Here is a 13,261-nt window from a genome sequence, read left to right as displayed (position 1 = left end):
GAGGTCCCCCCACTTTCAGTTTTCATGAGTGTGGCAGGATGATGCTGTTGGACCTCTCTACAATTCTCTCAGCTTTTGAAATACAGCCTGAGGGCAAGTAAGTGAAGCGAAGCTTTTCTCACCATAAGCTTTCCTCACCTAAGACATGTATAGTTCACAAGAGGGTTGCCTGAGCTGTGGGATGCCTAACTAAGGTGATACTGTTAAAGCAGGACTATAGGGCAGATGTCTGGGATCTCACTCAGGAAAATGGGTTGGAAGGCCTCCACGTGCAGCAGAACAGCCTGAGCATGTGTCAAAATAATATACATTCACCATCCAAGAGAGGCTCTTTCATGAATCCATCAGGTGCTGAGTCTGAAATGACCAAACTATACACCTGGAAAGGACAGCAGCCATTACATTGTTGTCTTCCAAAAAATGGCAGCTAGGCATACATAAAAAAATCTGACTCATAATGTTAGGAGGTCTTCATACATGGGCTCCTCCAGCAGAGGCTGCACCTATGAGTGCAAATTGGGCTTCCACGTACATGTGTGTGAGAAATGAAACATTTGCTTACCATAGGTCCGGGGCCATAATCAGCAGATTTGGATATGTCGTATTGAGCAGCAAAGTTCTGTGGGAGAGGGGGGAAAGGAGAAATTAATATCGTTGGGAGAAACCTCTTCAGAATTTAAAGAATATACTCTATAAAAAATAAGATACCCTTTATACAACACAGTGTAGATTAGGATCCAGAAACCCTGGGTTCAAGTCCCCACTCAGCCAGAATGTACTCAGGGGTGGTACTGGTAAAACCACCACTTAAGAATATCACATACTTTGGAAACCTATTTAGGATTTCCATATATCAGAATCGACTTAATGGCACATTACAGTCATGCACACACGACAAAAAAACTAATGCCGGGCAGTAGATTTACATTATTGTATCTTAAGTCTCCCATTGTTGCAATGACAAACAAAAATATTGGAAGAACAGGGAGTGAAAGGTAGCGGACAGTGTTATCTACAGTTGCATTAAGATCATCATTCATCTTCAGAATTTGTCACACAGTGTGTGAGCAGCAGTCTGTCTCATCAGGAGATGCTTAAATTAAACCTTGCTTAGGACAATGGCTCTTGAGTACGCAGAGGGAAGGGACATAGAAGGAACCAAATAAAGCAGTATATTAGAAATGCATTCTTTCAAAGGATTGTCTTATCTATGGATCACAAGAGTAATTAGAGACACACCTGAGAAGAGGTGATCAAAGAGACGGCTTCTGCTTTTTGAAGTTGATAGACTTATTACGACCTGCTTCACATTCTAGGCATCATTCAGCAATCTAAGCACATCGCCAATAAAATAAAACTTTGGGTGACTTACTCCGCCAAGACCGGGAGGACCAGGGGGGCCTGGAGGGCCTGGTGGACCATCTTCACCATCTCTGCCTGGAGAACCTGGTGGACCCTGTTGGAAAAAATATATACCACCTTAAATAAATAACTACAATAGCAAAATAGAAACGGCTAGAGGAGATTTTTAAGAAAAAAGGGCATTTGAATGCAAAGACAGAATCTTGGACAACCCCAGATATATACACCCATATCTTACATCATCTGCAAGTTAGAACCATCTCACTTACCCAATTTAATTTGTTCGTAAAAGATTAACAGTACAATCTTAGACATGTCTACTCAGAAATATCTCCCCATGAATTCAGTTGAGCTTACTTGCAGGTAAACAGGGTAGGACTGAAAATTTGGACTGTAATCTTATATATGCTCCTCTAGCATACATAAGCATACTGGGCTAGTCAATAATGCATGGGATTATAACGTTTGAGGCCTTAATGCATGGAGAAGGATTATCCCATTAGCTATTTGGAAATTGTGCCCAATGCTACACTAAGTTTTACCCATATTGTTCTTAGAAGCGTTGACAGAGCATTGCCCTTTGCAAGTGAGTAAGACTGAAAAATAAATACAGTTTTAAAAAATTCAATAAGCAAGTAGAAATGCTTGTTCTTCATACGTTACTGTAGCTGGAAAGATTCCCCATTGCCACATGTAGGCAGTGTCATACTAGGACAAGCTGGAAAAACCATGGCTCACTAGAAATTGTTGGACTGCACCTCCCAAAAGGCAGAACTAGCACAGGAGGGGGTCAAAAATATCTGGTAGGCATATGTTCCCCAGCTCTGTACTAGGATGTTTATGAAGGTGCCAGCTGAGAACACTCTAAGTGTCCTAACAGCCATTTTAAATGCCTTGGTGCCGATATTTGTTCTTGATCCTGTATGTCTCCAGATAGGCCGATGTACTCTGTATGTATGCATTGTTTGATGTTATTGAGGGATGGCAAAATAGGGTCAATTACAATTTGTTTCTTGGGGTTATTTGAAAAATAAATCAAGGATTTCTGTAAATAACAGTGGAGTGAGGTGAAACAACTATGATATTATTTCACTGTAAAATATGTATTTTAAAGCAGTATTAATCTCAGGTGAACAAAGTCAAGAAAATTCCTATCAGTTATTGGTACAGTTCCATACTAATTACTTGAATATCACAATATAAATTCCAGGTGTGTTCTCTGATTCATAATTTTCAGTTGTTTTTCTTTGCAAAGACTACAGATCTTATCTGTGAAAACAATGCAATTTTGCTATTACTGTCAAGCTACCTTTTAAATTCTGTATTAATCTACAGGTGAAATCAAAGGCAGACTTTACTGAACATATTTTATAGGTAAACAACCATACCAATTAAGTAAACAGAATTTATATCAGCATTCCTGATTCATATTTAATATCAAGCTAGATCTAGCAATCAGACCCAATACCTGTTCCTATGAAGAAGGAGAATTGGGGCAGAATCAAACTTAGAATCATTTCTAAACTATGATTGCATAATTTGATTTTCATGATTATGGGAGATTTTTAAATTAACATATGTGTTGTCAGATCAATACTTGTTTATGGGGATCCTTTCCAAGATTTTCTAGGGACATAGTATTCAGATGTGGGTTACTATTCACTTTTTCTGGGGATGCTCTGGGACTGTGTAGTCTGCCTAATAAGGCAGACCCCTTACTCTACGAGGTGCTTCATCTTACTGAGTATCCAGACAACTCTACAGACCATATGAAATGCCATGTGGCAGTCTGGCAAACCAAAGGCAAATTTCTCTCAGAGATGCGTTCACAACCTTAATAAATAATTTGCAATGTCTTATTACCTCTGCTGCACAAATCATAATGAAAAATCTGGGCCCAAACTCATAGGTAGAATGGATACAAGAGCAGGAACTCTTGTCTGTTTGGGACGTATCCCTGCTCACCCAGAAAAAGCAACAAGGGAGGCAGGGTGGACCTCAATTTTCCTCTCTGTGTTGACAATAATAATGGTAACAACTAAATGGGGTTAACATTTACTTAAAATCTTGCTTCCATGGCACACGGGTAGAATGCTGTCATGCCTGCACATACTGATTCATCAAAACAAACCAGCTGCCTATCACACTCTCCTAGAGGCTGTGGCCAAGCTAGGCCATAAATATGAGGAGGAGAGCAGAGTTTTCCAGCTTCCAATATCCCATAATACAGAGCTGACGGGATGCATTAGGCTCAGTGGGTGTTGTTTTACGCAGAATGGAGAATGACACTCAATGCTTCAGTTTAAGCGATTACTGAGAGAAGAATGAAACTTAAGCAGGTCCTGAAGGCCCAGTTGTATGACCATCATCATTTACAAAATAGCAAAACCCAAATTCATGTTTACCACTGCAGATACGCACATCATGGCGGGGAGAAGCAACCACTTGTGGCTTCCAATCCTAACACAAATGTATCATGACATGAAACATTTTCATATAGACAGTAGGAAACATGAATTTGCCGGGCACAATCAGCCCATATCCATATATATGTTAAAAATGGAATGTGCAAAGTAGATGGTTCTTGCATTTGTATTGTTTTGAAGGCCCATATGGCTTTTTCCTGATTTTTTTTCCTAATGTAGATTGCAGTCACTTAACAACTCTACTCTTAAGTCCTAGCTACTCGTTTCTTTAACTCTATGACAGACACACTACAGAGAATTCTGACCTTTGAAATCAATGTGTGAGCATAGTCAATCCTTCCCCCATTTAACAGTCATGATATAAGAGCACCACAGGAAGGGGTAATGACATCCCAATACCTGGACATGTCAATGAGTGAAAATAACAATGCATATTCTCCGTTTGTCCATTCTGGATTTTCTGAGGTTCCTTGTGGGTGAGATTTGTGAGAGAGATTTGTGGGAAGGAGAAATGATTACGGCTGTGTGTTTGTGTGAAGGGGCAGGCCACAGGAAAGGGCACTATAGGAGGAAACCTCTCAGGCTTTTTGACAGTGTCTAATTGCAGCCTTCGTTCCTGAGCTGGCAAGTCTCTGACCCTTTTGTGTTTGTTAACAACAACTTTCACAGATAGGTGTGCCAAAGAGGCTATAAAATAAGTCTTGTGTTAACGATTAGCAAGACAGCTGCATCAACTAAATCTCAGTAAGGTAACACTTGATTGGCCCAATGAAATTGTTGTGGAAAACCACCAATGCTAATTGAAACTATGACTGGCTTATAATCACACAATCAGTAGTGATCAACAAAGAGGCAAGGCTTCTTGTCTGGCAGGCATAATCGACATTTGAGGCCCATTATGTGGGTGGATTTTGATATGTATTGAATCAGCAGAGGCCTTTCTCTTGGTCCCACCACCTTCACAGGTGTGGTTACTGGGAACACTGGAGAAGGCCTTCTTTGTTGCTGCTTCCAGACTCTGGAACTCCCTCCCACTGGAGGTCAACCCAATCTTTGCTATTTTTCTCCAAGCAGACAAAGACCTTTCTTTTCTGGCAGGCCTTCCCTTAGTGACTGGCCATCTGAGTAGATTTTTTTAAATGGGTTGTTGTGCCTTACTGCTTTGAATGTGTTTTTGTGTTATATTTATTTACAGCATTTTAGTGTGGTATTTGTTTGAATCTTTAAAAACACTGTATACTTTTAAATAATGTATTTTAATGATATAAGCCATTTTGGGCTTCTTTTTAAGGAGAGAGGCGGGGTAAAAATAAATAAATAAATAAATAAATAAATAAATAAATAAATAAATAAATAAATAAATAAATTTATTCTTCTCTCTTCCAGTATCAAGCTATCATATGTTTTCATAAACAAATAGCTGCCCACCCCTCAGCCCCGCCAAATGAAAATTATTTTATCAGCTAATGCATTTTGTATTTGATGGGAGCTGAGAATCATTTCTCCTCAATTAATTTTCAAGTGAGGTCAGATGCTCTTGACCCTACTGGACTTTGTCAAATGCACCACATTTCCACAAGTAAGTTTTTTCCATCATGCAGACTACTTTCTCGCTTGTACGCATCTTTTGTCTGAGGAAATGGACGCTGAAAAAGAGCTAGCAAGCCGAAGTTTAGCTAACTATGATTCTTTACAAACTGAGTGCCCTCTCAAATGGTTCAGAGGGAGGAAAGGGGGTAAAGGACATAATAGAATAGAACTTTTTTAAAAAGATAACTTTGGGGACTCATTAAAATACATAGGAATATTAACTGATCATCATTAAACTGTCTCAGTGATTTCACGGGGATGGAATTATTATTCATCTGGATCCAATTAACTTAGTCTGGAGACTGAAGCCACAAATCCGAGACGTAAGTCTTTTTCTTATTGGCTCTTAGTTCTCTGTAGACATGTGAAGGATTATACAGTTAACAAAAATTTAGCGTTTTGTTAGCCTATGACCACGCTCTTTCCTATTTGCCTAGCAGTAATTCAAACACCACAAGCAAAATGAATGTAAGTTACAGCTCTTTACCCTTTCTCCTTGTGGCCCTTTGTCTCCTCTTGGGCCCTGAAAAAAAACACACACAAAACAATATGAACTGTAAACAAGTCTTTGAAATTATTCTACTTTAGGCATAGAAATCTACAGTATTAAGAACCATCTATTGATTAAAATGTGACTAAAACTGCCAGGAAAATGGCTTTTGCAAAATTAGTCAGTTGTACACAGTTCCAGAACTGTCTGAATACATACTGTTAACATAAATATTCATTTCCTTTCATAAAACACATAGAAATCTATTGTTGATCAGCTCTGCATTGAGCAGTTTTCATTTATTACACATTAATCCCTAAACCAATCACGCACATTTCTTGGAGATATTTTGTAAGTGGGTAATTTACCCTGCCCTTTGTTGCTACTAAATTTTGATAAAGCTTCAAAAACACTTTCAGCTATTCCTTTTCTATGGATACATATTAAAACTGCATGTCTATAACAATCTGCCTTCATTCCCCAAATACCTGAATCTTAAACACATCAGAAATCTCATTGACTTTGGTGAACTAGTTTCCAACGAAGGCTTCCATTCTGTTACTTGAAAATACAGCACACTTCCCTAAATCCAATTGCTAGTCTTAGCTGCAGTAGACAGAGGAAATCAATTGCTAAATGGGAATTCTGGACTTGTGTAAGTCCCTGTGCTTCAGCCAGTCTACTCTGGTTTGGATTTGTAATTGGATTTTAGACCACTGAACACAGTGCACCATGCTTCTCAATAGCTATGTAGGCTGCTGGTATGCTTAGATGTGTTCTTAAGCACAGTCACCTGAAATTAATGGCCTTTATTTTCAAGTTCATGTTCTTGGTCTAGACTTATATTAACATAAATACAATATGACTTTGTACATTGAGACCTATTTCCCCCTGGTTTCCTCTTTGACATTTTCTTATCTACCACCACAACAGAAGCCTCAAAGGTTGTATTATTGTAATTATTATACTAGAATAATATTCTTGAAATAGCTTACCCTCCGTCCTGCCGTTGCCTAGAAAGGAATGAATATGAAATTAGAGAAAAACCTAAAATTAGCAATATTTATTTGAAATATGAACATGCACACTAACTTTGACTATATTAGCAGCCATGGGAAAACTACATTAGTAATATTTGCTAACTGTTGTAAATGGCAAACACAAAGTCATACCTGAATTCATTCATGCTTTTCAAATGCAGTGATCTTTTTAAAGGAACTTTGGTTTAAAAATTGTATTAGGAATATCCAAAATTGTTGCGCATGCAGTGTGACTCTTGCTGTTGCTGCTGTGCCATAGCCTCCTAATCTTACTTTCACCTATGAAGGTAGGAGGCTTTTTAATAAGAGGGACAGCCCATTAGGAAACTAGGGGTGGGCACATTTCAGGGCAGTACCATAATGTCTAATAATCAGCAGCTTGCCCATGCACTCCTGGGGAACTGGAACTAGTAAATGACCACCCAGAAATTGTAATTACAAAACGTCTATTCTGACCATTCAACTGTATGTGGTATTTTAAAAATAATTATACTGACCTCATTTACATCTGGAAAAAATAAGGAGAAAAATATAAAAAGATGGTTAATTCTAAGTTACAAAGCATTTTCATTTGAAGTCCTGCATTTATCACTATTAAAATGTTGCATTCATGGCCTGACATATTTAAAGTGCTAAAATGTCAGTCATTGTGGCATATCAGTGGTGAATGGCTAGAGCTAGGAAAATTTACCTTTTTTTGAACTATAATGCCCATCGTTCTCCTGCCAGCATGGAGAACTCTGGGATCTACAGTCCATACTAAATAAAATATTTTTTTTAAATGTTCTAGCTCGGGCCATGAGTGGTGTGCCAAACATGCCCTGTCTTATCCTCCTTCCCCCCCAAAAAAAATTTCAGCGCCCTAAAACCATTCATAAGGCAAGGGACCCCTCCAGAGTAGGAACTGACAGAGTCTGTGAGAATGTAGGCACCCCAAAAGAAAAACAGGCCAACACCACCCCTCAAGCATACGTGTATGCACTTCCAGCTCATACAAGGAACTTCACGAAGACCAGTAAAGGTGGCCATAAAAATATATCTCCAAGAAAATGTTGTAATCACCTCATCATGGCTGAAAGCAAATACAGTGTTCAAACCTCAGCAAAGTCAAGCTGAAGCCATTTCCCCAGCCCTCACCCTCAGAAATAACACAAAACTAATTTTGTTGTGAGTAGAAAAAATGCCTTCTGGGCAGGCTGGTCTTTCAGTGAACATGGTTACTGAGAGACTGTAACCAGTATGGGGCATTTAGAAGCTTCATTAACAAAGGAATCCCTCTTTCTTCTTGGACGTTTTTGCTAAACTTTAAATTGGGAAACTGTTGTGCATTGAATTGTGCACACAGCTACAATGCATAAGTCAAGATCCAGAAACCCGGACTGCTAATCTTGTACACTCAAGGAGAGTTAAAATTGTGCTTCTGGAACAGCAACATGCGCATGCACACACATACTTTGTGATGTGGCAGAGGGGAGGGGTTTGCTGCTCCAAGGAAAAGATCAAAAAGTCCCCTGGACATGCTCATAAGAACTGTTTGGAATCCAGACAAATTACTGTAACTTCATTTATTTGTTTATTCAATCTGTATACCACCCCAATTAGTGCAAGCACTACCCTGGGAGGTTTACGAGACTTAAAACCCTCCACCACCACTCCACACACAAACCTCCAGCTCCATCATATTCTAATGAATCTCATATTTTCAAATTTTCAAATTTTGGGTTGTTTATTTTCTAATTTTGTTTATATCCTGCCTTCTCTCCCATGTGTTCAAGGAAGGCGTACCCAGCTTTCCTTCCCCCCTCCCACAGCACTGTCACAGCAACACCCCTGCAAGGTAGTGCAAGCTGGGAGAGACTAACAGGCTAAAGATCACCACTGAATTTCATGGCTGAGTGGGAACTTGATGTTGAATCTCTTAGATCAGTGGTTCCCAACCTTGGGTAACCCAGATGTTCTTGGACTGCAATTCCCAGAAGCCTTTGCCGGTAGCTGTGCTGGCCAGGGTTTCTGGGAACTGCAGTGCACGAATACCTGGGTTACCAAATGTTAGGAACCACAGTCCTAGATTCTGCTCCTTCACTAAACTGCCCACGACATACCAGTTTTAATGACCCCATGAAACACGATAGCCGTGCAATTGTGGCTCTCAGTTCAGAACAAAGAACACTGCTTGCCCCTTAAAGGGCTCAAAGGCCATAAGAAATGATGCTACATGCAGAGGATTTTCCTGTTCTGCTTTTTTTCTGATAATATTCCTTCCTACTCTCTTCTTTCTGGTCTGCTGTGACAGGCAACTAAATCACTACTTGTGTCAGAAGACAGGAGAAAAAGACTGGTGAACATTCTGTTAGACCAAAAGTGAAATATGCGGTTATATTGCCCAGTGGTTTAGGACTGTGGCTGCAGATCCAAAGGTTGGAAGTTCGATTCCCCACAGTGCCTCCCTGACAGAGACTGAACTCAATGATCTATAGGGTCCCTTCCAACTCTGCAGTTCTAAGATGATGGCAATGATTATCCTCTTTGTGTTGTGCCAAGATCTGGAAACCCTACCTTTATAACACATGGGGGGGGGGAGAGAATCTGATGTGCCATGGGAGTTGGCAAGTAATAAAACTACTCATTTAGGAAGACTGTTGCATGTTCAGAGTGAGTAACTAAGAGTGATTATGTGGTGCAATCGTTCATATGTTGGCTTAGAAGGAAATCAAAAATTATGTTCAGTGGGCCTTACTCTCGTGCAATTAGAAGGACAATCTAAATCAACAGAGTAGACCAAAAGACTGGGTGAAAAGTCTATAATTTGCTTCATTTTTCCAATGGATGATGATGATGATGATAAAATTTAAAAGCAAAGTTGATCAAGAATAATAGGAATCTTTTACTGTCTTGGGAGGAATAGCATTGGATAAGTGGGTTTTGGTAGAGGTGGCTCATGTACTGCATTTGCATTATAATAAATAAATAAATAATATCAGATATTCTTCTGGAAAATACGATCTATCTTTATGAACAGAACTTTTTTTGGTGAAGAAGCAGCTGTTTTTCTACTTGCCACTAGAGGGAGCAGTGAATCCTAATATTGCCTCAGCTGTAGAAGATAGGCTTAAACCAGGAAGATGAAACTCCTCCTTTATTGTTTTGAATTGCTCGGTGGCATTAACTGCAGCAATTCCTAAACTAAATCCCTTGCTGCCAACCTTCTCCTAAAAACCCAGCTGACTGCCAGACAAAACGTGGCAGGGCGTGCTTTCCTTTATGGTAATAGATACAACTCTTGGAACATGCTACATATTTTAGGATTTACTGGCACACAGATGTACTGCATGAGCTTATGTGAAGTCCATTGCTTGCAAATATTCAAAATAGTTATGGTGACAATGTTTTGGTAGACCAGCCTGTGTTTTTGCAGAATGCAAGGTTTTGAGCTACTCAGAATCCTTTCTCAGGAAGATGGGATACTAAAGCTTGCCTGCTCCCACACTGATGGAAGTAGATCCAATAAAAGATGATCTTCATGTCTCACATAGTGAGCTGGTTGGAAACTTTCCTTTGTGCACAAGAAAACCAAATTTAAGTCCATGCTCAGTTATGAAACTGAGTAAGTGGCCTTTGAGGGATTGCTGTATCTCAGCTTAATCTAACTCAGCAATCATCCTGACCTTACATACCAACATAACAGATATTTATCATCTGGGGATTAATCTGCCCAGACTTCGCTTTCTCATCTCAGTTTTTCCCCCAAGTCATTACCCAGAAGTTGAAAATTTAGGAGACCGGGAGTAATATTATTTCAAGGAATTTTGTTTAATGAAAACGTTCTTGCCAAGTGTAAAACAGCTGTTGAATCTCATCCTGCATTTAAAAAGGTATATGGTTTGGCAGGAAAATCTCTTCATATTTCCTCTACCAGAAGGGGTCGCCAGGGCTTAGTAAAACGCACTGGAAGATTTCTGGAATAGCCATTAGTCACATCCATTTATTTCTTGAACAAAAAGACCAGGAAACTCAAAACTTCTGTTGGTCGTAGTTTTCTGAAAGGATCTTCTCCCCCTTCCAAAGTATATTTTAAAAACATTTTGGAACAACTTGACCCGCAAGAAGTTCAAGCACTTTTCCTGTTCTCTCCTTGTGTGTGTGTGATAAGCAAGGAAGATCTCTTAGAAACGATAATACTAACATTTTCATGATTTCAATTCTGTCTGGACTCCAGACCTCAGTGCCGGCTGCCTTGCGCTATCGCCTCGTTCCCTCTAGAGGGCGCCTTGCGAGCGTCTGCAGCGCTCCGGCGCTACACAAAGCTCAAGTACAACGCCCTAAAAAGCGAGCGCTCGTTAAGATTTGATGCTCTGTTGTTTTCCGAATTTCTTCCGCAACGTGGGGCTTTTTTTAAAAGCAATCATCTTTAAACTTCTCCAAGGTTGATAATGCAGACCTGATTAAAATATCGACTTTTCTCCCTGTCGATCTTGTAATGGGCCCTCAAGTCACCACAGACTTATGGCGACCCTACGAATTAATGAGGACCAAAAGGTCCCCGTCGGTAAAAGCCAATCTAATGGTGTCTGTTTGAAATTTTGGTTTGGTTAGGAGTTGCTTGCTGTTTTGTTTTTTTAATGCCACCCTCTTTCTTTCTTTCTTTCTTTCTTTCTTTCTTTCTTTCTTTCTTTCTTTCTTTCTTTCTTTCTTTCTTTCTTTCTTTCTTTCTTTACTTTTCCTTTTTTTTCCTCCAAGAGACTGGAGTGCGTGGGTGGAGGAGAGGGAGGGGGCGTAGATGATTTGGCTTCCTGCCAATAACCCCATATTAGAGCCGGGGATGGATGCGGGGGAGGGAGTGCAGTGGGGGCTTCAGTGACTTTTCAACACACACAAAAAAACAAACCATCCCTCTCTCTTATGGAAACGGAGGAGAGGAGAACCTATAAGCTCGCTCCCCTCTGGTGCCTTCAGGCGCCTTGTATCACGAGTCCCATCATCCTCAGCCAGCACGACCCGCAAACTGGCGGTAGTCTTGCCGTCGTTTTTGGAGAACGGCCCCCCAACTGCCCAGAACCTCTTGGTTCTCCCTCCAGAAAAGAGATCGAGGGCAGAGCACCACGGCAGGACACTTCTCTTCCCCCCCCCCGCGCCCCCAGCAGACTTTTCCCTTCCCCGCCCGGCTCCGAACAAGCTAAAAGCACTTACATTGACTGGTTGCTAGGCATGAAGTTACTGCGAGCAGCAACAAAATCCGTGTATCCACAAAGCTGAGCATGTCTACTTGCTCGACATGCAGACTCCTTGTGTTTCAAAGTCCCTGTCGGGTCGGTGGAGGTGGTGGAGCTAGGACCTGAGGGACTCGGGCATACAGTCGTGGGGGCGCGTAACTCCAAACTTAGCAGAAACCTGCTGCCCGGGATGCTAAAATAATAAAGCCCTCGACGGCCCTATTTATACGGCAGGAGGTTCCTCGCGCGGGCCGAGCCGTGGAACGCGCCGCAGCCAATGGGAGGTCGGCGAACCTCTGGCAGGGGTGGGGGGGTAGAGGGCGTGTGTCTGCCTCTGTGTGTGTGTGTGTGTGTGTGTGTGTGTGTGTGTGTGTGTGTGGAGGGTGGCGCGCCCGGGAGCCCGGGGCTCGTCACGTGACCTCCCCCTCCAACCTGTCCCAGCAGTTTTGGCAGCTGTTCTGGGTGGGATGGAAGGCAGAGCGAAAGGAAGGGAGAGGGAAGAGGAAGGCGCAAGGAGGAGGGAGAAAGGGGGGAGGGAGGGGGGAGGGATGCTCTCAGGCGCGGGGAGAGGCAACGAGGTGGGGACCTTAAATTGGTTCCATTCTTTTTGAGGACGTGGACACTTTGAGGCTTTATAAAGGAAAATCTGACTGGCTGTCTGGATTCTTTTCTCTTTTTTCCCCTCCCCCCTCCCCCTCCCAATTTTCACCCCTCCTTTTCTTTCGGGGGGAGGTTTCCACGTTAGAGAGACTTTTTTCTGGGACTCGGCGGGCAGGCAGCGAAGCGAGCAGCGTTCAAAGCGGGAGCTGTCCAGGGTCCGTCAACCAGGTGACGGCCCAGAGAAGCGAGCCGGCAAAGGGAGACGTCTGGGCACGTCGGACCCTGATGGCTTTAGCATCCACCTTGAGCTTCAGAACTGGGGGTTTTAAAAAACTTTTTTGGACTACAGTTCCCAGAAGCCCCACTGGCTAGAGGATTCTGGGAGCTGCGGTCCAAAAACGAGGTAATTTCCCCCTCGATGCTTCTCAAAAGCAGGAGTATCCTGACGCCTATGGAGTTGCTTTCAGTCCTTTCTCTGTCCCTCACTTATCCTGGCGTAGTCGATGGAACGGAGCTACACTGGAAGAAACGAGGTCTGGACTG

General features: G+C 41.7%; 1 protein-coding gene and 1 long non-coding RNA gene across 2 annotated transcripts in view; both read right to left on the bottom strand.

The window, feature by feature from the left end:
• Window positions 1-6,982, bottom strand: part of COL1A2 (collagen type I alpha 2 chain) — a 62,334-nt gene extending 55,352 nt beyond the window's left edge. The window contains exons 1-4 of the mRNA XM_073002786.2: window positions 6,864-6,982; window positions 5,866-5,901; window positions 1,373-1,456; window positions 563-619 (exon numbers count right to left, since the gene is read on the bottom strand). Coding sequence (XP_072858887.2) covers window positions 563-565 — 3 coding nt within the window. The 5' untranslated portion in view covers window positions 566-619; window positions 1,373-1,456; window positions 5,866-5,901; window positions 6,864-6,982. The remainder of the gene's footprint in view (window positions 1-562; window positions 620-1,372; window positions 1,457-5,865; window positions 5,902-6,863) is intronic.
• LOC144583830 (uncharacterized) lies at window positions 6,979-12,313 on the bottom strand. Its single transcript, XR_013537801.1, has 2 exons — window positions 12,096-12,313; window positions 6,979-7,416 (listed from the first exon to the last, which is right to left on the bottom strand). It is a non-coding gene; the product is annotated as an uncharacterized LOC144583830 (long non-coding RNA).
• Window positions 12,314-13,261: the final 948 nt, after the last annotated feature.

This window comes from Pogona vitticeps, chromosome 6, assembly GCF_051106095.1.
Source record: "Pogona vitticeps strain Pit_001003342236 chromosome 6, PviZW2.1, whole genome shotgun sequence".
NCBI classification, from domain to species: domain Eukaryota; kingdom Metazoa; phylum Chordata; class Lepidosauria; order Squamata; family Agamidae; genus Pogona; species Pogona vitticeps.
Note: the sequence above shows the minus strand (reverse complement) of the source record. Positions and strands in the feature narration are given on the sequence as shown.